Below are 25,431 nucleotides of genomic sequence, written 5' to 3'. Positions count from 1 at the left end.
GTTTTTCGCTTAATCCTCGGAAACTATGCGTCCTAGTGACATGACTACTATGAACCAAAAAAAGCTTATTCAATTTGCTACAGGTGAGATAGTCAAGTTTTTCTATATCTTGTATAGTTTTCGCGGCATCTGCTCTAGAAGGTCTGTAATATTGGAAATTTTATTTTTGTCTTACATGTTTCCATCAGGAGAAAATCGACTAAATCAACATTGAGCTAATATTCTAGACATGCGGGAGCATGTTAAGCCTAGTTCCAGTGAGGGGACTGCACCGTGCGTATATTTAGACGAACCAATTGGAGCCACTTTTGACTCCTCATCACTCAGAAAGTACTGTGCATTAACACTTCAAACTTGGCTCATGTGTTGAGACTTGCAAGATAAACATCAGCTTAAAATTTCATAAATATACCTCAAACGGTTCTTTAGGTATTGACGTTTAAAAATCTACATGGCTGACCTATAAGACCAAATTCTAACCACTTCCAGATGACCTTGAAGGTTCAAATTTGGCATCCAGATAGGTAGTTGTGTAAATACAAAGGAACAAATAAAAAACCAGTAAATTTTAACATTTCACAGGTGATAGATAAATTTTAGTGTCCTTAATGTCGATTTTTGAACGTCAATACCTAAATAACCGCTTGAGGTATATTTATGAAATTTGAAGCTGATGTTTATCTTGCAAGTCTCAACATATGAGCCAAATTTGAAGTGTTAATGCACAGTACTTTTTGAGTGATGAGGAGTCAAAAGTGGCTCCAAGTGGTTCGTCTAAATATACGCACGGTGCAGTCCCCTCCCTGGAACTAGGCTTAACATGCTCCCGGATGTCTAGAATATTAGCTCAATGTTGATTTAGTCGATTTTCTCCTGATGGGAACATGTAAGACAAAAATAAAATTTCCAATATTACAGACCTTCTAGAGCAGATGCCGCGAAAACTATACAAGATATAGAAAAACTTGATTATCTCACCTGTAGCAAATTGAATAAGCTTTTTTTGGTTCTTAGTCGTCATGTCACTAGGACGCATAGTTTCCGAGGATTAAGCGAAAAACCGAAAAGTGGTACCTTTAAACCCCCCTCTCCCCGCCGGCTTAAGGGCTAAGGCCGGGGACTTTTGCTATGTTCACCTCCTAACTAGTCTAAATAAAGTCCCGAGGTCAGAAATTGTGTTCCACGGATTTCTCTCTACACCGTCGTTAAAGCATTCATTGACTGGACTAGTGATGATAAGTAGGTAATACACTATTGATCTGAGATTACCTTGATCACGCATTTACTTGTAATTCTGATAAAAAGCGGACACTAGTTTTTGCGATGGTCTCAAGATTATTTTCTTCAACAGTCAGTGCAGACATGTAAAACAAGATAGGTTAATCTAAGTTACTACCCGTTCGCTTTAAGTTTCCCGCTGGCGATATGACATCACTCGAAGGGAAGCGTCTATAAATTTAACAAACTATATTTAAAATATTTATTTTTTATTTATCATTATTGATAAAAATTGTGTATTTGCGTAAAATAAGACACATTAATTGCATTTAATCACTAAGTAATTGCGTTTAATCGCGGTTGGGGGAGGGGACGCGCATTCCACGGACCGGCAAACTTAGCGCCAACGGGTAGTATGTTTTCATTCAGATCTTTTAACACCTAATATGAGTATTGAATGAAGAAACTTATGCGATCCACCCATTTAATTGGTAGAAGTTGTGTCAGTTACTGAAGTATATGTATTTTAAAACTATCTTACATCAGTAACAAACCGATGTATTTAAGTGACAATTGGCGATCAAAAGTAGGAAGGTAAATTAATTATGGCATTATTCAAAATTTCATCAAAATCCGTATCGTCGAATATCCATCGATCCTCGCAAACCTTCGCGTTTATAATATTAGTAAAGATATAGATTTCTTAATCTCAGCACACGTGATCTTTCACTTATATTCTTACACCTTATGTAACCACATTCTCACGTCCACAGCACCTACTGTACTTGACCCAAAAACTCTTGCGCATCACGCAAGGTACTCTAATAGTTTCAACTTAAATTAAATAATTACCCAATAATCATTATGGGCGATTTCGCTAAGACGATTTGTTGAAGGAAATATACTATTTAATGTGTATTTATAGTCAATAAATCATGAGAGAAAATAAATATATTATCATTTATATTATTAGAGGTCGATTGATGCTAATTTATTCGTCGCAGGTTGTTTGGCAGACATGTGTTAAAAAAAAATTAATTTCGTTTTCTGGGTTAATCAATTCATTATTTTGTTGGTTGACGAGGCGAGCATGTTTTTTGTTGTTCTAGGTAGATTAATGTCTATTTAAAAGGTCAGACATAATGTTATTTAGAATTTGTTAAGCGATCACCTGTCTGGCTTATCAATGCAAGACTTTACACTTAAATCTCGGTATAAATTAAGTCAAGTATGTGATTGGCATAATATTGAAGGAAGAATTTAGTAGGTTTAGAAACGTATAACTTACTAGATTTTAAGCTCATTTAAGTTGGTGATGTTAGAGCTATTAAATAAGACTAAGGCGTAGTTACGTTAAAAACAACTACGTAGATTCACTGAAGTCTTCAGTTATACATATAATAGTGTTATTGGTATTAGTTTCTTATTAATTTTTTTAACTCTAGTTTTAGTTAAGTGTAGAGTCGTAAAATAAAGCTAAGTTCAATTTTAAAAGTAGATTTCTTTGAGTCTAAGGCCGCTGCCTCGAATTTTGCGTGCAAGCGGGGCGGCTCTACATTTAAAATGGTTGTATTATTGATTAGGTAATTATTAAAGTTGAAAACGCTTGCTTCCCAGTTTTATCATTTTTGAAAAAGAAAACGTATATTTACATAATTAGTGTGTATTTCCGTTGAATGGTACCCATCATAGTTTAGTAAAAGAGCTATGGCTCAGCTTAGTTTGGGACTAGAATTTCACAGTGTAAAATGTCCGAGAATATATTTATTTATTTTTGCATTTTATACAGTTCACGCATCTCTACAAGTTCAAAATATCATAACGTCACCCCTTTCACTTCGCGTTACGCTTTAGTTTCGTAGGTTTTTATAGGCTGCCATCCTTCACGGCTGGAATATTTTAATGGTTCAACACGCGCGGTGCAAAATCCATGGAAAATCGGTTATCCACAGCCATCGGCGGTTGATATCGCTGTTATTTTAATCATTTTCTCTTTAAGAGCATGTAAAAGAACCCTGTATGAGCCGACAGAGTCCTCAACTATGTTAGCACAAAGTCATATAAAGTACAAAGTTGTCCAAAATCAAAAACTCAACAAAATACCATTAATTCCTACAATAGCCAATGCAACACACTTACGTGTTACTCTGTACAAAGAACTCTATTTTTCAATAATATAATTGTATTTCCACTAGGTGGACCGACGATCTGGTGAGGGTCGCGGGAGGTGCCTGGATGCGAGCGGCGCAGGACCGGTCTTTGTGGAAATCCTTGGGCCTTTGTCCAGCAGTGGACGTCCTTCGGCTGAAAGGAACGAACGAACGAACGGATTGTATTATTAATTTAATCCTGCCAGTTTGTTTGTGTCAAATGCACATTTTTCATATTAATGACCACTTTAACAGGCAGGTTGACGAGATAGCCTTTGTTTTAATCACAAAAGATCCTAATGATTCCTTGTGGTAATTCCAAAAGACGCAACAATGACGTCTCAGCTCTTAACAACGAGCTGCTGTGAACGACCGATCAATTATAATTATAATTCGCAATTCAATCGTATGCTAAAAGCAACGGATGGACCGTGACGGATCCGGCACGCGGACGGGTGTAGTGATGTAACTTCGACATTATCGATAGTCGATTTTTTTACTTTTAAATCAATTGTACGTGCTTGTTCCGTTGTTAAAAGACCCGGGTCATAAAGACAAAAGGTCCGGAACGTTAATTGTCATTAGTTGTTTAAAGCTTCCTCCCTTAGAAAACAAGTCATCAATACCAACAACCTCTAGGTTTACTGGAAGAGAAAGTCACATGGCATTAAGTTCTCCTTTTGTATTGTGTGCTAAAACATTTTGAATCGATAAAACTCGGCAAGCAACGATTTCAAAGTTGTTTACAATAGAAAAAAAGTTAGCTGAAAGCTTTTTTCATAATATTGTATGGTTAATAGTCATGCGACTAAAATAGTGACTGGTAAGAAATCTTTATCGATATTTCTAGCAGACATCACTACAGCAGCGCAGGCGCAGCGGCTCGGAAACATCGCAAATTCATTATAATTATACTGCAAGAGCTTATGGTTGTGATTATGCCGAGTTCACACTAGGTCAATGACGGACTCGTTACCTTTCTTGTGAAATTAAAATTCTAATCTATCCAGCATTTGATAATTTATTATTACTGTTTTATCACATAGGTAATAGGTACATGAATAACTTGTGATTTTCGATCGTCAAGGTAAATTAAAAGTTTTCTTTAGTTAGCCTAGGCGCAGACCACCGATTTTTAGTTGGCCGATAGTTGTGTCGGTCTGTTAATCAGTATGGAGATGTATGAAAGTGCGCACGTTACACCGATTTGTTATCGGCAGGATCTTCATACAAATTAGAATCGGGGCCAACTATCGGCCAACTAAAAGTCGGTGGTCTGCGCCTAGGCTTAAGCTCAAAAGAAATATGAAAAGTTATTATAATTTCTTAATTTGATAGATCAAGTGGAAGTTTCTACGGTTGTAAGAGTTCAGAAGATGACCTTATGGCAGAGTGGGTACAAAATGTCATGTCATCCTACCATAGTGGGTACCTACGCAATATTAGCCCCAAGTATCATAAAGTTGTGTAGGTAAAGTCGCGTGATGTCATTCAGGATTTTAGTCCAGTCAATAAAGCATTATAGATGGAAATCCGTGGAACACAATTTTTGACTTCGGGAAATTATTTAGACTAGTTAGGAGGTGAACATAGCAAAAGTCCCCGCCCTTAGCCCTTGAGCCGGCGGGGAGAGGGGGGTTTAAAGGTACCAATTTTCGGTTTTTCGCTTAATCCTCGGAAACTATGCGTCCTAGTGACATGACTACTATGAACCAAAAAAAGCTTATTCAATTTGCTACAGGTGAGATAGTCAAGTTTTTCTATATCTTGTATAGTTTTCGCGGCATCTGCTCTAGAAGGTCTGTAATATTGGAAATTTTATTTTTGTCTTACATGTTTCCATCAGGAGAAAATCGACTAAATCAACATTGAGCTAATATTCTAGACATGCGGGAGCATGTTAAGCCTAGTTCCAGTGAGGGGACTGCACCGTGCGTATATTTAGACGAACCAATTGGAGCCACTTTTGACTCCTCATCACTCAGAAAGTACTGTGCATTAACACTTCAAACTTGGCTCATGTGTTGAGACTTGCAAGATAAACATCAGCTTAAAATTTCATAAATATACCTCAAACGGTTCTTTAGGTATTGACGTTTAAAAATCTACATGGCTGACCTATAAGACCAAATTCTAACCACTTCCAGATGACCTTGAAGGTTCAAATTTGGCATCCAGATAGGTAGTTGTGTAAATACAAAGGAACAAATAAAAAACCAGTAAATTTTAACATTTCACAGGTGATAGATAAATTTTAGTGTCCTTAATGTCGATTTTTGAACGTCAATACCTAAATAACCGCTTGAGGTATATTTATGAAATTTGAAGCTGATGTTTATCTTGCAAGTCTCAACACATGAGCCAAATTTGAAGTGTTAATGCACAGTGCTTTTTGAGTGATGAGGAGTCAAAAGTGGCTCCAATTAGTTCGTCTAAATATACGCACGATGCAGTCCCCTCCCTGGAACTAGGCTTAACATGCTCCCGCATGTCTATAATGTTTGCTTAATGTTGATTTAGTCGATTTTCTCCTGATGGGAACATGTAAGACAAAATTAAAATTTCTAATATTACAGACCTTCTAGAGCAGATGCCGCGAAAACTATACAAGATATAGAAAAACTTGAATGTCTCACCTGTAGCAAATTGAATAAGCTTTTTTTGGTTCATAGTAGCCATGTCACTAGGACGCATAGTTTCCGAGGATTAAGCGAAAAACCGAAAAGTGGCACCTTTAAACCCCCCTCTCCCCGCCGGCTCAAGGGCTAAGGGCGGGGATTTTTACTATGTTCACCTCCTAACTAGTCTAAATAAAGTCCCGAGGTCAGAAATTGTGTTCCAGGGATTTCTCTCTACACCGTCGTTAAAGCATTCATTGACTGGACTATTTCAAATCTTTAGCAAAAATATAAAAACAATTGCGGATGACGTCTCATCTGACGTCACGTCATTAGGTAGATAAAACCAGTAACGCGCGTGTACCTAATAAATGTTTTTACCCTCGTCAATAATATACCTTGGATGACGTTTTTATAAAAAGAAACGATATTTTTATTCTCTAGCTGTAAGGTCAACTACTTATTCAATACCTACTTATTACAAGTATGAATCGTATTATTTTTCTATTTTCTTCATAAGAAGTAGGTAATATGTGGACACTAAACTAAGGCTGAGTTGCACCACCTAACTTTTACCGTAACTTTATCGATAACCTGTGTTTTATGTATGGGGTTTGACAGATTTTTGACGTTTATCAAAGTTAAAGTAAGATGGTGTAACCCAGCCTTACACTGAGTTTTTCAGATTTTTCAGATTTCCGTATGAAATGAGGAGTAGGTATGTGTTAAATCATACTTATATCAATTTTAATAGCTATTGCTTTTGGGTTTACAGGACTGGTTTACACGAGTTGTAAGTAGGGGAGACTGGGTACGGTTGAAACAAAGGACGGTTGAAACAGAGCAAATATCTCGTAAACGGTTCCGCGAGGAGTTAGGGGTCCTAGGGGAAAAAGAAGCTGACAACAGGTCCGAACACGAATTTAATGCCTAAAACTTCCTAACGCGTTGACGTTGTGTGCAAAACGCCATATTGTTTTTTACTACCCAAAACTAAGTATTTTTCTTCAGACATTAACGCTTATACTACCTGTTCTTTTTATGTGAATGTATCGAGTGTGCGTTTGCGATTAAAATGAAGCTTGTAGAATAAGGTCCAGTAACTATTTTTAATTTGTTATCATTAGTGTCGAAACTATAAAGTATATTTTACCAAAAGTGGGGTTGGGGACGGTTGAAACATTTTTTGTGGGTACGGTTGAAACATAAAATTTATTAATGTTTATTTTTTGTAGATACCGAGAGTTTGGGTAAGGAATATTTCCAGAGAGGAAATTGACTTCGTAAAGCATAAGAGGAGGTAAAAGCTGGAGATTCACTGCGGAAAGTGGCGGAAAAGGATAGTTTGAAAACAAAAAAAGATTTTCGTTAACTTTATTCAGAATATTAATATTATTTTATTATTAATGTTTATTAGGTTTGGAAATATCGTTTAGTTAATCATATTTCTGTTATTTTTTTAAATGTTTACTACTTATCAAAGGCTAATTAATGTTTTAGAAATATTAAATACTTAGACTGATTAATGTCGTCATGTGGTACCATAATTTTAATATTCGTAGTATTAATGATAAATAAAACACGTTTTATTAGTACTTTTTGTATTATTTGTATGTATTTCAACAGATTCCAATCGCTGTTTCAACCGCCCCTGGCATGGGGACGGTTGAAACAAAATTTCTTTTTTTTTAAATTTCGTATATTTCTATGAATAGTAACCCGGGAACTATAATGATACAGCCATATCATAGCTAAAACTTCAAATTTCAATTTCACGTATCATAATCGTCACTTGGTTATTAAACAACAAAATTATAGACAATTAAAGCAAAATTGTTTCAACCGTACCCAGTCTCCCCTAAATATTCTAAAGGTTGGGTACATGGTTCGTTTACTTGTAAAAATTGAATTAAATGCTGAAAGCATTAAAAAAATAATGCTTGAAACCCTAGCATTTATTTGAAAAAGTCATCGACCGAAGTCATTCGTTTAGCTATTTTAAAACAAACTGAAAAACAGTTTGTCATCTCAAGCTGCTGATTGCCGAACTGCACGTCTTAACAGCTTGTTACAGCTTGTTCACAGATCATCAGACAATCAGTCCTGACTGATTTGATTGATGACGTCAATTAACTGCTAACAAGCCGTTAATTTATCTCCACATCTTCTGGTTAAGAATTTGTTAATGACTCGGCTAACAATTGAAAGTTTTCACTGAAGTCTGCGATTATTGTATATTAAACTAATATACAGTGTGAGTCACGTTAAAGTGTACATATGAAAATAGATAAAACTAGACCTATTTTTATCGACAAAAAAGAGGTCAAATTTTTTTTGAGATTTTTTTTAAATTTTTTATAGAATTTTTTTTCTTCCAATTACTTATTGTAAAGAAAACGTAATAACTTTTAAACTAAGCGGTATATCCTAATAAAATAAAAACAGTCATAATGCTAAATAACAGGCGATACTGAAAAAATACATAAAATACCCAGAAAATGCTAACAAATAATAAAAAATGAGACTTTTTGAAAAAAATCTGCTTAAAAATTCGTATTTTTTTGGTTATTTGATAAATTTCTCAAAAAAATGCCCCTATAACAGGTGGTTTTTATTACTTTGTATTATTTTCTATCGTATTATCTTTGTAAAACCAAAAATCGCATGTCTCTATCCCTATCACAACATTTGCTATGATCGTTTGAACAAAGGCCTGCCACAACATTATTCTCCGCTACAGGTAGAGACAATTTTAATTTTAACTAAAATGCTTATTTTACTTCGAAATCTTTTGTTTTTATTTGAAATCTAACTTGTCTTTATCAAAATTACAAATCTAGAGCCATTTTCATTTTCGTTGTTAACGAAGCGTTGAATGGCGCGCCCGGAGAGGCTTAGTTCAAACAATCATTGCAAACGTTGTGATAGGGATAGGGACATGCGATTTTTGGTTTTACGAAGGTAATACGATAGAGAATAATTCAAAGTAATAAAAACCACCGGTTATAGGGGCATTTTTTGGAGAAATTTATCAAATAACCAAAAAAACACGAATTTTTAAGCAGATTTTTTTCAAAAAGTATCATTTTTTATTATTTGTTGGCCTTTTTTGTGTATTTTATGTATTTTTTTAGTATCGCCTGTTATTTAGCATTATTACTGTTTTTATTTTATCAGGATATACCGCTTACTTTAAAAGTTATTACGTTTTCTTTACAATAGGTAATGGAAGAAAAAAATTCGATAAAAAATTAAAAAAAAATCTCAAAAATTTTTTGATCTCTTTTTTGTCGATAAAAATAGGTCTAGTTTCATCTATTTTCATATTTACGTGACACACACTGTATACGTTTGTTATTATATTTTTGTAATATTTAATTGTTTTTTTATAATTAGAGCAATATTTAACGTCAACCGTTTAGTGGTTCGTGATTGTTTCCAATCGTGTTGTTACGTACTTTAGATCTTTCATAGCAAAATGCTTCTGCAGTGAAGTTTGCGAATGAAAATTGGTAAGGAACACTTAGAGCATTATAAATCTCCCTCCTGTAGGGTTTTTGAATTGAGATCATTTTACACAAAATAACATATTATTGTAAATTATGGGGTTGTAGCACTAAAATAAAAAATGAAAACTTGTTATATCTTAAAAATACGTAACTTACAACGTGCTGTAATAAGCACAACACACAATTACACACACTTTAAGCTGCTGCTAATACTGGTGAACCTTAATAGAGAGATAAAAATAATGGTGCAACACAGCTTGCGACTTTAGCCTTCTCTAGCTTATTTTATTTACTTGCATCTTAAAGCACACGAGTAAGGGTACATAAAAATCTGTGACTCTAGCTTCTTCTAGCACACGTACTTAGGTACGTGTGTGCTTAGCACTCGAGCTAGAGATAGCTTAGGACGCTATCTAATCAATCACAACAAAAATAAAATGTCTACTACAGCGGTGCAACACTCACTCATCATGCTTCATATGCTCACTTGACTGGAAGCTCGAACACGCCGTGTGGTATCATCACATGAATCATGCAAAAAACAAACTTAGCTACTATTTTATTAACACAGTGCTACACACAGCATGCGTCCCTAGCTCGCCTAACTTACGTGTGAACGCGTCACGAAGCGCGCGAGCGAGCGAGGCGAGCACTTCTAGCTCGTATGAGCAGGAAGGAATGCGTGGTACCTCTTGAACATGCTTTTTTCTACAAGCACATTGCTATACTACAGTCACTCTGGTTAATCGTGCAAGAAACAAGTAATCTTCTGTTAATTTAATAATTATGCCACACACAGCATGCGCTCCTAGCTCCCCTAGCTTACGTGTGAGCGCGTCGCGGAGCGCGCGTGTCACGCAGGGATGCGTGGTGCCTCTCGAACATGCTTCATCTACAAGGATATTGCTACTACAGCCACTCTCGTCAATCGTGCAAGAAACTATTAGTTGTACAATGTGCTACACACAGCATGCGACCTAGCTCCCCTAGCTTACGTGTGAGCGCGTCGCGGAGCGCGCGAGCGAGCGAGGCGAGCGTGTCGCGCAGGGCCGCGTGGTTGCGCTCGAACATGCTCTCATCTACAAGTACATTGCTATCTACAGAGCCACTCCTGTTTCACATGCACAGTATAAATTAATTTGTATAAAAATATCCAAATCTGTATTTCCTGGTCTAACATACCACCAATCATGAGTGTATTCAGTTTGGTGAATCTTTCTTATGAGAGCATGAGTAAATAAATAGACTGGGTAAGCTCGCTCCACCATAGATCGTCTCTAGACCTTTCACGTAAAATCGTGATGAGGAAAAACTCATTTACCTACCATTAAAAGAAAACAGTATCAAAACAATGTCAAAAAGCAGTTTCTCGACAGTTACTGGTAAGAACATTATCTTTCGTCGTCTTATTTCTACTATTTATGTCACTAAGTAAAGCCAAACAAGACTTTCCTTAGCTTTAATTACTTATTTAGACTAACTGCATTGTCCGTGTCAACTACCTGACAATGGTAAAATAAAAATGGTCTAGATTCTAGACCAGAGACTCTGGTCTAGATTCTAGAGTAGACTCTAGAATCTGAGCTAAGCTAAGGATTAAAGAAAAAGTGTACTTACAGGCGGGGTGGTCGTAGAGCGGCGCCACCCGGGTACCCTCGAGCGCTCCTCCCGCCAGCTGCGCCGACAGCGTCTCCAGGAACTCGCGGACGCTGCGCAGCTCGCGGCTGCCACTCGGGCCCGGGCTCTCGCGGCCTTCGCATTCTTCTTCTGGAAAAGTTAAGGTGATTTCGTTAGTATGGTATGTAGGTTCTTTCATCATCATCGTCATCTCAGCGATAGGACGTCAACTGCTGAACATAGGCCTCCCCCAATAATTTCCACAATGGCCGGTTGGTGGCGGCCTGCATGTGTACCCTATACGCAGGATCGTGGGGCTTTACAGAGGACTAATACGTCTCAAATATTATTTGTCCTACATTCCACTTCAGGACCTTATTAGCTTGATGATGAGAAGTGGCGCAAGAAAATCAGCCCACAGCCGTATCACAACCTTTACCTAATTATTTTGTTTTTGGCAACACAATTTGCAATCAAGACAAAATCAGGGTTTTATTTCTTGTTCCTCTGGATTTTTGCGAGGTTCTAACTCATAGAAGACAAGCGGCATGAACAAATAATGCAAGAGGAAGTCGAAGATGATTTGACAATGTCACCACTTTCAAGGTGCCTCCTATGTTCTTCTCATTACTAATTTGGTTGCGGGTCCAACCAATGACAGTTTGACTTTCCCTTGGGACACACTTGACCTTCACTGGTTGGGTTTTTATTGACGGTCAAGCTGTAGATCCTGGCTACAACGGAGTTGTAGCGGTGGAAAAGATATAAAGAATAATAGTCCCGGCCAGGTTCTGGAGTGGAGGCCGCTTACCGGAAAACACAGCGTGGGACGTCCACCCACAAGGTGGACCGACCACGTCATAAAGTAGCAGGAAGGCGCTGGACGCAGGCCGCTACCAACCGGGCAACATGAAAAGCATTGGGGAGGCCTATGTTCAGCAGTGGACATACATTCAAGAAGACTAAGGGCATACTGACCGATCTGCTCGAGCTTGTCGGTGCTGACGCTCCACGGCATGAGGCTGACGGCGCGCTGCAGCTGTTGCAGCAGCCACGCGCTCGAATCGTACTTCACCGGCCTGGAACGAGGGAAAAAATGTCTTAATATCTCAAAACGAACATCAACTCCATTCAATTCATAGCATAATAATATAACTAGTCCGTGAGTCCGCTCCGAAATTCCCAGTCATTTTATGAGTATGATAAAAACACGGTTGGTTACAACAATATGTAACAAACAACAACAATATTTTGCATTTTGAATTGGCCGAAAGGATGAGGAAATCCTTTGGATGGGTTAAATTATATCAATCACAGAGCAGAAAGTATTAAATCGAGTTTTGAGCATACCTATTAGTTTTGTCATATTCTTAATAGGTACCTAGGTACTTTTATTCCTAGGAACAACTGCCAGTACTTACTTTGTCACAGCTCTAAATGGTAGTAGTCAGCTAAGTCACTACGATGTGAATGTTTGCTGTCACGAAAATTTTACCTTTTTGGCATTCTGTATTGATCCGTAGATTTGTCTTAGTACCTATACTACTAGCCTCGTGGACTTGCTTAGATCATTATGGACTTGCAGGCGACCTTACAGACTTTCTTATAATAATAGCACAGAACTCACTTGTAATACCGGCATATGCAGGGCACGAGGCCGCCCTGCGTGTCCCCGCCGCAGCCGCGGCACACGCCGTCATCGGCGCTTGGCAGGCAGCGCTGGCGCCTGTCGTCCCTGGAAACAGAAAGGGCATTTATTTAGTTGTTTATTCTTCAAAGGGGAGAGGAACACCTCAAGCACCTGGATGACCAATGACGAACATGAAAGTACTGGGACAGCTCAGAACTAGAGAGCGGTTAAGACTTTATGTCCTATGAGAAGGACAGTTGAGCCATAGTCGGGTGAAAAATTATCCGAGCACTACAAGTATTTTGGTCAACCCACTTCTAACACAACACAACCATATTTACTCAGCTGTAGGGGTTAAAGTTAATCTATGAGTAATTTTAATGGCTTTCACATTTTTATCTTACTACTCTTCTAGTGGTGAGAGTTCCTTACGATTCCACGCCAGCAATGTTACTTCATAATGATATTTCTATTTATTTACTTTCTGATTGTTTATCACATTAAAAAGTTGGATATTTTTAACGACTCTCTCTTTAATTGGGGTGATTGATGATGATTGATTTGTAATAAAATTCTTCGATTAGATGATTTATTTATTATTTTGGTGTAAAGCTTACGATATTGGCGAATGAATAAAGATTTTAATCATAATAGTATAATGAATACTTAGCATTTAGCTAGTAAAGTAATGAACGAACAGCAGCACATTGACCTATCACAACATGACATTATTTCAATAGATTTAGAACTTTATAAATCCAATATTTTATTATTAGGTTTCAAATAAATGTAGAAAAATATATAGCCGTCATCGTCGTTTCAGCCAAATGACATCAACTGCTGGACGAAGCCCTCCCCCAAGGATCTCAAAAACTACCGGTACTGCGCTGCCTGCTTCCAGCTCTTTAGTAAGTTGAGGTATTTCTACACCACAGATAAATATAGGTACCCGAAACGTGTATGGAACTATTAGGCAATGCATAGTTAGCAATATTTCAGATGTGCGAGCGTTGCAATCGGTGCAACACGCTTGCAACAGCTGCTCGCTTGCCCAACACTCGCAGTTGAGGAAAGCTGCGAAACCCTGAGCTTTTTAGAGCAGAGCTTTATTTAAGTAGACTTACAAGGCTTTTGGTGAATACTGGAAGAAATGTAGTTCCTACTATGAAAATATTAATGAGGTATTCAGATAATGTAGAATTGTAGAGCATTATTTTAATATAATTTCATTTATTCTAAAACTAATTAATTTCACAGCACTAACCTGAAAATAATGTACTGTAATACAAGAATTTATCATGTTACTTGCTGTTGTTACTTATAATTTTTCGCGATTTATATTTAAAGTAAGTACGAGTAATTTGATTGTACAGCAACACAATCTGTTGGATAAGTTTACTTATTAATCAATGCGGCTAATTGGATCTGTAACGTAGATAAACTAATTTGAGATGTAAACAAATTAAAATATAAATAATAAAAATTATCTGAACACAGACAGCATCCACAATAAATAAATAAATTGGAGCACCTGGGTATTATTTTCAATTTATTAAAATTATGGTTCACTTTGAACACTGAATTATCTAATTATTGTAAATTGCCTGATCTATACATTACATAATATAAAACAGGAGATACGCAGGAAAACCAAAGTAACGCACTTACACCGCAGAATTACCAATTTGCCAAACTTATATGGCAGTGGGCCTTCCCAACCCGTCTGGCCAGCGTGGAGAGTGTAGGACAAATCCTCCATTTTGCCTCTGGTGATAGAGAGGGTAGCGGCCTGCGTCCAGCGCTTCCAATCGATCAACATGGAAAGCATTGGGGGAGGCCTATGTTCAGCAGTGGACGTCCTATGGCTGAAATGATGATGATGATGATGATGATAGAGAGGGTAGTGTCTGTAGTGGAGACTAGATGACCTGATGATGAAATGACGACTTGATCGCATACTTACAGGTGTACTAGCGGCCGCCCGCGACTTCGTACGCGTAGATCCCCCCTTAGATTAACCCCTTAGGGGTGCAGTTTCGTAAAATACTTTCTTATAGCGGATGCCTACGTCCATAACATCTACCTGCATGCCAAATTTCGGCCCGATCCGTCCAGTGGTTTGGGCTGTGCGTTGATAGATCACTATGTCAGTCAGTCAGTTTACCTACACCTTTGAGATTTCGTTTTAGTCTCCAATAATCTAACAAATAAGACACAGTGAGTAATAAAATCGTTTAATCAATTCTTGTTCACTGGAATTAATTAATATTATACTTAAAATATATTGTTGGCTCACAGGTTACGACCGCGACACCGTCTCATTTGCATCAGATTAGGATTACAAATACAATTGGTAATAATTAATTATACAGACGATAACACATCAAAGTAAACACTGTATCTTAAACAGTTGGAATAGGTGTTATTTTGCAACCAAAATGTACAGTCTGGTCTGCTGTCGACTGTGCATTGTAAAGTTTTGAACAATTAAAATCTACTTTTGCTGTGTGGCAATACTTGGCTTTTACTTAAACCTAATTTAACTTTATAATATTTACGGTAACTTTTCACTTTGTCCCTCACACAACCGTGCCATCACTTCAGGTTATCTATCACACATAGCGACAAAATTAGAATCTATTGCAGTCTAGATACAAGCATTAAAATAATAATTTATGGATAATATTAAGGTACATAAATTATGATTTTCAGTTATTAAGATTTTTGCACTAAGAGATGCTTTTAAATTGTTAGTGGAAAAAAGTTATATCCATATCTTTTACTTAGGCTAGGCTTCTAGGCTTTATTAATAGGGACAAACCTCATGAAGCCATTTAAAAAGAAAAATAAAAGTTATTGACTATACTTTTAGATCTAGATCCCAGAGATAAGAATAATAAAAAAATGTTGCACAACCATAGGCGGTTGCTTAGATTTTAGAAATAAGCATTTACAAATTTAGTACCTCCTACACACATTGTAGTTAACTTTTTCACAATATTCCTGCATTAAAAAGATCCTTGTTATCTTTTATTGTACAATTTTTATCACAGCGTAAACATGCAAAATGACAACACTTATTGAGGCCAGCAAAATGAAAAATCATTTGACTCTGGTCGTTATAAGTATTGGCTAGTTTCACTGACTTAGACAAAAAATTAACTCACAGGGACCACGATTTAAATAAAATAAAATAACATAAAACAGGTAAACATTTGACGTATTCACAAATTATGCATAATTTTACTAGCCTATTCACCTAAATCATTGCACACAATCCAGACACGCTAAGCTGAAATGTGAACATAATATTGCACAAATTTGAAAGGCCAGACCATTCTCTCGATAATTGTAATTTAAGTAAGCACTGAAACACTACACCCATACCTTCTACGAGCTCGATTCCCATGTTCTTACAGACTATAATTTTCAGAAATAAGTAAAGAGCCAGCTAAACTTACAATACTACTAATGCTACTTTTGAGCAAGAAAATTCATGACAGTGATAAAAGATCAAAATACTTACATAATCCAGGCTTTGTCTAACAAACAAATTAGATGTTAAATTTTAAGAAAATATATGTAGAGTTCATTAAGTAATTCAGAAAGCAGGCTTTATTTGATCTTATTGTTATTACTATTTTTATAATTTATTATGAATAGATACTACTGTAGTGGAATAAAAAACCTATGTTACCTACGTAATAGATAAGTACAAGTAAAATAAAAAAAATACTTTCCAGCCAAAGTTAAAATTAGTGACAAACTATTTTACTCTCGTTAGTTACTTAAACTATGTATCATCATGGACAGACATTTGAAATTCAAGGCTATGGACGTACCATGCCTATTATCTTTATAAATTCAAAAAAATTTTCTTCTTTGTACGAATATCACATTTAATTTTATAAAAGGTATTTTATATGTAGAGGTGTACCTAATGTCTTTCAGACCTGTAGATGTTTTAACTATCATATTCTACTAGCCCACTTATTGAAAAAGACAATTGATTTTATTTTACAAACAATTTTTAATCCTCTCCCCAGCTTGTTTGGAAGAGAACGTTTTCGTAACGATAAGAACACTCAAATTGTATAATTTAAAGATATTTTACAAATTAATGTTTTTGTGATAATTTTCTGTCCTTGTCAATGACGTCTGACGCTATAGCGTCGCTATAGAATGCTATTTGTTGTAATAAAATAGCATTCTATTACTAGCTGTGACCTCGTAGCCTAAAGCCTCCCTCGATAAACGGGCTATCCAATACAAAAATATTTTTTCAAATCGGACATTAGTAGATTATTTCGTAAAAGCAAGTTAAAGTTAGTATGTTTACATCGCAAACAACTTTTTGTGCAGCGCCTCGCGCGGGTCTAGGTCACGGTCAACGATCGAACGGCTTTGAGGCAGAATATATTCTGTGCTTACACTCTCAAAATAAATTAAATCTTTTCCTTAAAATGTTCCATGTGAGATTTTCTAATAAGAATGTTTGTCCAACATAGGATTTCAATTTTAAAAGCGGGTCAAATAAGGACTGTCCTAGGACTCTTATTCAGGAACTAGATTTTATGATACTAGATTATTGTAAGGCGGGTTAAAAAGAAAAGGTTTTCCCATTACAGAAACATAATTTTACAGGATTTCGGCTTATAACTAAATAACATTTTAGAATTAACAATACAACTAATAGGTAGAGATAAGAAACAAGAAAAAATAGTTGCCATGTTCTTTTGTTTGTAAGTACATAATGAAGACAATAATGGGTACCTAATGTAGAAAATTTTAAGTTTCTACCTTCCTACCGAAGCAATTTATGCAAGACTGACCTGACAAATTGACCATAGGCAGGTAACTAAAATCTATGGCACTCAAGCGTGACTGCAATACGACTTGCCACTTTAGTACATAGTACAAATTTGTTTATTGTCGCTACCTTGCGCCCGGTCCTCTCATACCCACTGTTTGCCAGAGGCAAGGTGTCTTTATAACCTTAATCCAAAATCAAATTGATAAGTATTAAAGAGGCACCAAATTAAGGTAACTTTTAGTATTTTGTCACTAAAAATTTTACACCTTTTTTGTATGTCGCGTTTGGCTATAGGTATTCCACATTTCAGAATTCCAAGAATATGGAAACATTTTTACAAAACTTCCCCTTACTCATAGTCCTAACTATCTAAACTACTGTATGATTAATTAAATGGTCTGAACATAATAGCTAACGGGAAAGGCAATTAATATTGGAGTGGAAAAGAGGAAAAATTACAAAGTTCGCAGACTATTTAGGTCAGTTCACGTTTTATAAAACGGGAAAGTAGCTTCTCGTTACTAAAAATAAACCGGTGTGTATTGATTTTTACTTCTATTTCGGTATTTCAAGGGCTGTAGGGTTGTTTTATTCTGAACATTCTATTGCTTATTCATTTCGAAAACATTGTCGTTCGTATCTTATTGATAACAATCTAAGCTTTTCAATTTACATTATCATCGATTTTCCATGCTTGTTGATATGGCTACAAGAGCTTTTACATAATTCGTTCATTCATACATCTCGCCTCTCGATAGAGGCAATGTTTTTCTTATTATAACACTATATTACCCGTAAAAGTAATTAGCCTACAAAACATCAATGTCTTGATAAGGTCGTAGTTCACTCATAATGACTATCGAATCCACATGAATATTCACAGAATCGATCATCACTTCACCATCACTTCACTTCACTCCTCATCCACATCGAACCATAGCGATGTGACGCTCCTGGTTCCCTGCTCCCGAGCTTGCTCCTCTGTAATTATCCTCAGGACCACCACCTCCATCATGCATAGAGCGAATAGTATGAGGAATACTGCAAAATTGGATCCCTGGTGGTGGAATTGGTAAGAGTTGGGCAACGGTCCAGGCGGGGGCCAGGCTGATACTCCGAACATCACTAAACTCGATATCCCGCTCGCAGACATCATTCACCTCATAATCGATTCCAAATTCGAATTAAACGTGCGTACTGGCCACTCGACGGGACAGCAATGGAAAAAGAAATATGTTATCGGGCGAGCGCTCACGGCGGCGTTGAGACGCCAATGCGGGACGGTTGCACCGCCCGCGATTGCAACGTATCGCTCTTATGAAATATGAATCGCTTTAGTTAGATTCCTTTCGTTGGGAAATGGTTGAATGTGAACGCAACTGTTTTGCGGCCAAGGTTAGCGGGCAGTGTGCGGTGACCTTTGTAGGCGATGTTTGTTTTGGTGGGACGCTGCCGGTGTCGATAATCTTATTAGGTCAGGATGCGATAGCTGGAGATTTACGAACGCGAATTTTTATCTGCGGTTAGTGATGTCGCAAGGTTATCTAGCAATCACATAAACTGAATTTTTTCAGTTCATTTTTATACATTTGTTCTGCGTTTGTTGACCTCAATCTCGTCCTGTAGTGTTTTCGTCATTAACTCATGAAAAAAATATACAATGACTGTTTTTATTGCGAGAGGATGGCTGATAGTTTCTTCAAGAAAAGGACATATTGCTTAAATCCTTTTTAGTATGACATTGAACTGACATATTAATGTCACAATGTCAGACTATTAACTGTGATCAAAAATGTAAACAATCATTGCATGTCAGTTTTGCTTTGATTGTTTAGAGATTTCGTGTGATTTGCAACAGCCTTTGCTTATTGCAAGATACAAAGTCCACCTCGGCGCTTAATTGGGATGGTGTAAGCTAGCCAAATAGTTGAGATTGACAAGGGAAAATAGATTTAATGTTCATCTACGTAGCGTACAAAGACGCTCCAGAGCTGTCCCACTTGCGACGTCGGTCTTCTGAACCAGACGTGTCTCTAGAAAGGACGTTGCTGGTTAACCCTAACTGTCCTGTTAGGATAATGCTGGAGTATATTAGGAAGAAGTGCCGATTGGGTACGTTTACGCAGTTCGACCTATGTGACGAAAGTGGGGGGTTAATGGGGCTGTTCAATATGCCCACGTATGCTTATGCCACGGACCAGTTTGAGCACAAGAGGACGTACTACATAATTGTGGTGAAGACAGTGAGTAATCAATACGATGCGATGTTTTTAAATGAGTAATTTACACCAATCGTTGTAAACTACATATTTTGTTGCTTAAACAAAATTAATACTACTGTGAGGTGTTATGATAGATCTCACCTATAGATTTTCATGTTTAAACTGAAGCCACGGATACACAATGGGACTAAATTAAATGTCCCGTACAACTCAGAAACTACGTATTGCAGCAACGTTCTCAAACTGCCCCAAACTGTCCCTCAGTGTTTCGCGCAACATTTTACGTGACCCGTGACATGTTTCATGTTAACGCTCTACGGACAAAACATTGTCCCCGGGAACATCACATAGTCAGCGACATGTTCCGCAACATGTTGCTCCATTTGTCCCCTAGTGTACCCGTGGCTTAAACTCCGACTGGGTCTGGATTTGGCAACAGTTAAGGACAGGTTTGAACTCGAAAGGTATGGAGCTCGAAGGACCAAGTTAAATACGAGTATGTTGCAATCAAAAACTCAGTAAGCCTGTTCGTACATACCCACTATTTAGAAAGGCAAGTTCTTACTTAAAAGGGACTAGGTAGTTTTAAATTTTAATGAATCACACCCATTTTACAGAGGAGTGATTGCTGCAAGGTTGTTTTGGAAAGGAAAATTGGTATGTTTTTGTTTCAAATTCGTTCTAGCAAAGGAATCAATCAATGAAGAAAGATGGCTGATCTGGCATGAAAGAGTTACAGAAAAACTTATAACTAGCACGAAATTCTAATATAAATATAGGAACTACCTGCCTATGCCTTCCTAACACCGAAGGGAAATCTCGTTGCTCATAAACATCGCTATTACACCGACATGCGATCTAAACAATTGCTACAATCAGTAAATAATAACCTAATGCATACGCTATGAGCACATCCATGCATGTACCAAACTTATCGTGGGGTTTGGTGCCAAGGCCTCAGATTCACTGCACACGGTAATTCGTGGCCTTCGCCCCACTAATTGGGCCTAAAATAATGAAAAATATCTACAGTCCCATGAATATGTGGTCAATACTCGTATTACCTAATAGTTGTAGTGCTACAGGGTGGCCCAGAAGAAAGTTCACTTTTGAAAATTCAAGGAAACGAAAACTGTACATTTTCATAGAACTTTTACTATTGCAATATAAAGGAAATTTAATGCAATTTATTTTTAAATTTAACTTTATTTAATTACATCGCCAAGGAGATTTCCTTGACGCTTACAACATTCGATCAACATACATCAAAATCTTGAAATGCGTTCGTTAGAATTACCTCGAAAACTATTTTCAATTTTTTTCCGAATGCTCAGCTTCAGTTGCTGCATGGTTGTTGGATTATAAAAGTACACTCTATTCTTAATGTAACACCACAAAAAAGAATTTTCTGGAATGAGATCAGGGCTTCCTGGGGGCCAGGAGATGTCACCCCTGCCTGAAATTATTTTTTTGTGGGAACATGTCTCTTACCATCTAAATGCTCTCATTTGAAGTGTGACACGTAGCCCCATCTTGATGAAACCAAGTGCTCCGGTCATAGCCTTGCGAATCTTGCAGCTTTGAAATCAAAAAGCTTTTCAGCCTTCCAGTATAGCGCTCTCAAAAATTAATTATCCTTTCAATGCAACAAACCAATTAAGCAGGGGTGAATTCTCACTGCCTCTAAGAAGCGCTAATCTCATTCCAGCAGACTTCTTTTTGTGGGGTTACCTTATGAGCAGAGTATACTCTAATAATCCAAAAACTCTGCAGCATTCATCCATCCTGAATCCATTTCGAGGCAACTCTAACGAAAGTTTTTCAAAATTTCGATGTATGTTGACCGAATGTTGTAAACGTCAAGGGAATCACATGTACGATAAAATTTATGAAAGAAAGTAAATTTTAAAATAAATTGCACTAAATTTCCATTAAATTGCAATAGTTAAAGTTCTACAAAAATGAACAGTTTTCGTTTCCTTGAATTTTCAAAAATGAACTTTCTTCTGGGCCACCCTGTATTTTATTTATTTATTTATTTAATTAAAATGCAAGTGAGCTTACAGATATGTCCAAAGCGCTCACATTGCCAATTTGAAATTACTTTTAATGTTAGTAAGTACTTATATCTATTTATGGTTAGTAGACAAATACAATCTTATTTTTTTTACAAAACACTATGGAGTTGGCAAAGATGTGCTAGTCCTTGTCAATTTAACGCCTGATCTGCAAAAATTTAGAATTCGATGCTAGAGATTTAGTAAAGAGCTAAATTGTGTTTTGGGGAACGAAATCCAAAAAACTAGAAATCACTAATATACAAAATATACCTTGTGATTTGTTAATGGAGTTTTCCTTTCTTTTGTTTGATTTTGGATTAGTAGTTGATGTTAAAAAAAAAAGCATTTCGCTGCGTCAGATAGCGTGTTACTGTATATTTATTAGCTAAGTAATATTTCAACACACACCACGCCTAATATTCTGTACTCTGTAAATTTTGCCCTCCGTTCTTTTGCAGGAGGCCGACAAACGCCTGTCAGTTCTACCCCAACTGAACCACGAGAATCGAATCTACATAGACCTGAAGAACCGCGTGAAGAAGTTCCTGGCTACCGGTGACGTGAGCCCTCAGGCCACCCCTCCTGGGAAGGTCACCCCTCCTCCCGCGCCAGCTAAGTCGGTTATGAAGAAGAAGTGACATCTTCGAGACTGCGTATTTTATGCAAGTCATGTGATGTTACTTGAATTAGCTCTACATAAAGTGATAGTTTTATGGGATTAGATATTTATTACACCTACAATTTGTTTAACGAATTTAATATTACATTAATTTCAATTCTTCTTCTTAGTCGGGCACTCTCGTGGTGGGGTGGTATTTCAATTAGCAAAATACTTTTTCCAATACTTTATTTAACAACAACAATGTAGCGCCTGATGTAGGTTGTTGAGATACGTTTCTCACTAAAAGTTTATTGCTGTGGATACACTCTCAGGCACTAAAATAGTATAAGTAAGTGTTTAAAACAATGAAACATAAAAAATAGGGCAGATGAGTCGAGCTCACAGGTAGGTGTACTCTTATAGGTAATTTAGAAAAACTAAGTGAATATTTTTGGAAATCGGCGTTAGCATTGTGCATGCACTCTACATTATTCTACCTAACCTTGCCTTAATGTTAATTAATCGTTTTATGGCATTAGTTTATCCAAGCTCCTCATAGATCCTTGTGACAGTTCACGGGTTTATCGTGAATCATGCAACGCGCGAGTTTATCCACCTTCCGGCGCGAACGGCACGACGCGTGATGCGACAGCTCGTGCCGCTGAATTACAAGTATCTAAGCTGTGCTAAAGCCTGTTGTCCAGTGCTTGCGGTGGCTTAACAGTAACCCAGACACGCTGGTACCGGCTGGACGGCGCTGTAGGGCCCAAAAGATAAGGAGACATGTGACAAGTGCCCCATAAGGGCTACCTTTACTTTTTTATTTTTTACTACATTTTGACGTTCATAAGTGCCACGGCAGTGGGCGGGGCACATAGCTCGTAGAGACGATGGCCGTTGGGGCAGAAAAGTTCTCGAGTGGCGACCACGGTCTGGAAGACGTAGCGTGGGCAGGCCTCCTACTAGGTGGACCGACGATCTGCGATGCGGGCAGCGCAGAACCGTGCATTGTGGAAAACCTTGGAGGAGGCCTTTGTCCAGCAGTGGGCGTCATTTGGCTGAAACGAACGAACGAACGAAGTGCCACTTGTGGTCTAAACTTAATAAATATTTTTGATTTTGACACAATAGAAATTTAATTTTTATGAATGCTATAGCAGTTCACTATCCACGAAAGTGTTAAGGTGGACATCTTGCATCGTCGTGATATGTCTGTCTGTATATCTGTATATCTGTCCGTAACTGTAAGTCTACAGCCTCAGATATTATTATTGCAAATATTAATCAGTTGCATTCGGCCGATTTGATCAACAGTCGTTTCGTACTTTCGTATTTATAATCTTGGTAAGATATCAGGATATTTGTTTGTAAAAAGTTTTTTTCATACTTCTACAATTTGGCGAGCGCTTTTTTTTTAAAGTTTTTCGTATTAAGTATCCAATTTTAACATCTTTTCAAAGGTCATCTAACAACTCTGCAGGTGACGTCTTAATTCTTTACAATTCTTTATTGTGAAAACCAATCACGTCAGTAAACCTAGTCCGGAACGTTAAAAATAGATTCCTACCGGAACTGGACCCCACGCCCAGGAAGATGGCGATGTCAATAGAATAATAATGGGTTTGCACCATACCATCTGTCTTCCATAATTCAGCGGCAGTTTCAACTATTCAACAGTCTCAGGCACCTCAAGCAGATTAATATCTCTAGCTTTTATGATTATTTAAATAACAACACTTGTCCATTTGGAGAATCATCCCTTATTCCATATTCCTCTACAGCGATTTTAATTTGACATTGTCACGCAGTGGCTTATCTTATAAGTATGGATTTCGTGCGTTAGTATTTTTTATGAATGTCTTGTCTGGGATTCACGACAGTTGTTTTTTCCGAAATGCAAACCAGTAACCGGATAAGTCTATAAGCCCTAGATAGCCGAATAACACGTATTTATAACAAAAAGGCGGGCGCACCGTGGAAATATGGCGGCGCAACGGTCGCGGGCGCAGATGGCGCGCGCCGGACCGTGGCAGAGCGCATTTGGCGGTTAGGGGTGACAGATGACAGGTGGCGTTTTAACTATTCTGTTTTTTGTTTTTAAAAGTGTCATAATTTTGCTAGATAAAAAGAGCAAAAGCACGGTAATACTATCTATACAGTATTCCAACTCGGCCATATTTTTGAAATAAATGTCAACAGCCGCGCGGTACGTCACCGTATGACAACATGCGATAGGGCTGCCCACCTGCAGACCCTATTTTTATTACATCTGCCTACTTTGAATTTCTATCTAGTTTTGTGATTGTAATTTTTTATGTTATTTTGACAAACAAAATACTTTGTGAATGAAATAGGATAAAAATGCATGTTGTTTTGTGATTAGTAGATTGAATTAAAAAAATATATTTGTGTTAAGATTTAGTAACAAATCGACTCGACTGAGGCGTACAAAATGCTTGAATATTATACAGGGTGTTAGGTAAATGGGTTTATAAGCGGACAATAGCCCATGTTAGCATGTGCATATAAATGGTATGGTGAAGTCAGAAAATTGATATCATCATGTTAATAATTTTAATTTTCGTACAAATCTGATATTATAAATTTTATTTTGTATGAAAATTAAAAAAAATTAAATGATATTATCACTGACTTTCCCATACCATTTACATGCATATTAATATGTTAACATGGGCTAGTGTCGGCTTATAAACCTATTTACCTAACACCCTGTATTAATAGGTACTTGTAATTATTTTTATAGAAAAAAGCACTTACTGTTTAAAAAAACAACACATCGTCCGTTTATTACTGTGGCACATTCGCGACACCCCCGACTTTTGCAAGTCGAGCGCATACCGAGATTTGAATTTCGAAGAAAAGCTCGCATTTCGTCCGTTTATATGAAGTTACAATACTGTATGATAGTATTACCGTGGCAAAAGCGACAGTCGTATTATCAGACATAGAACATGTAACTTAGAAGAGCAGGC

General features: G+C 37.2%; 2 protein-coding genes across 2 annotated transcripts in view; both read right to left on the bottom strand.

The window, feature by feature from the left end:
• Positions 1 to 25,431, bottom strand: part of LOC135078003 (14 kDa phosphohistidine phosphatase-like) — a 516,815-nt gene that overhangs the window by 237,688 nt on the left and 253,696 nt on the right. The window lies entirely within an intron of this gene.
• LOC135076981 (uncharacterized) overlaps positions 1 to 25,431 on the bottom strand; it is a 99,420-nt gene that overhangs the window by 67,200 nt on the left and 6,789 nt on the right. The window contains exons 3-5 of the mRNA XM_063971516.1: positions 12,740 to 12,847; positions 12,091 to 12,191; positions 11,113 to 11,262 (exon numbers count right to left, since the gene is read on the bottom strand). Coding sequence (XP_063827586.1) covers positions 11,113 to 11,262; positions 12,091 to 12,191; positions 12,740 to 12,847 — 359 coding nt within the window. The remainder of the gene's footprint in view (positions 1 to 11,112; positions 11,263 to 12,090; positions 12,192 to 12,739; positions 12,848 to 25,431) is intronic.

The sequence above is a fragment of the Ostrinia nubilalis genome, chromosome 1 (genome assembly GCF_963855985.1).
Source record: "Ostrinia nubilalis chromosome 1, ilOstNubi1.1, whole genome shotgun sequence".
Lineage (NCBI taxonomy): Eukaryota > Metazoa > Arthropoda > Insecta > Lepidoptera > Crambidae > Ostrinia > Ostrinia nubilalis.
The sequence above is the reverse complement of the archived record's forward strand: the minus strand, read 5'-3'. Positions and strand labels throughout refer to the sequence as shown.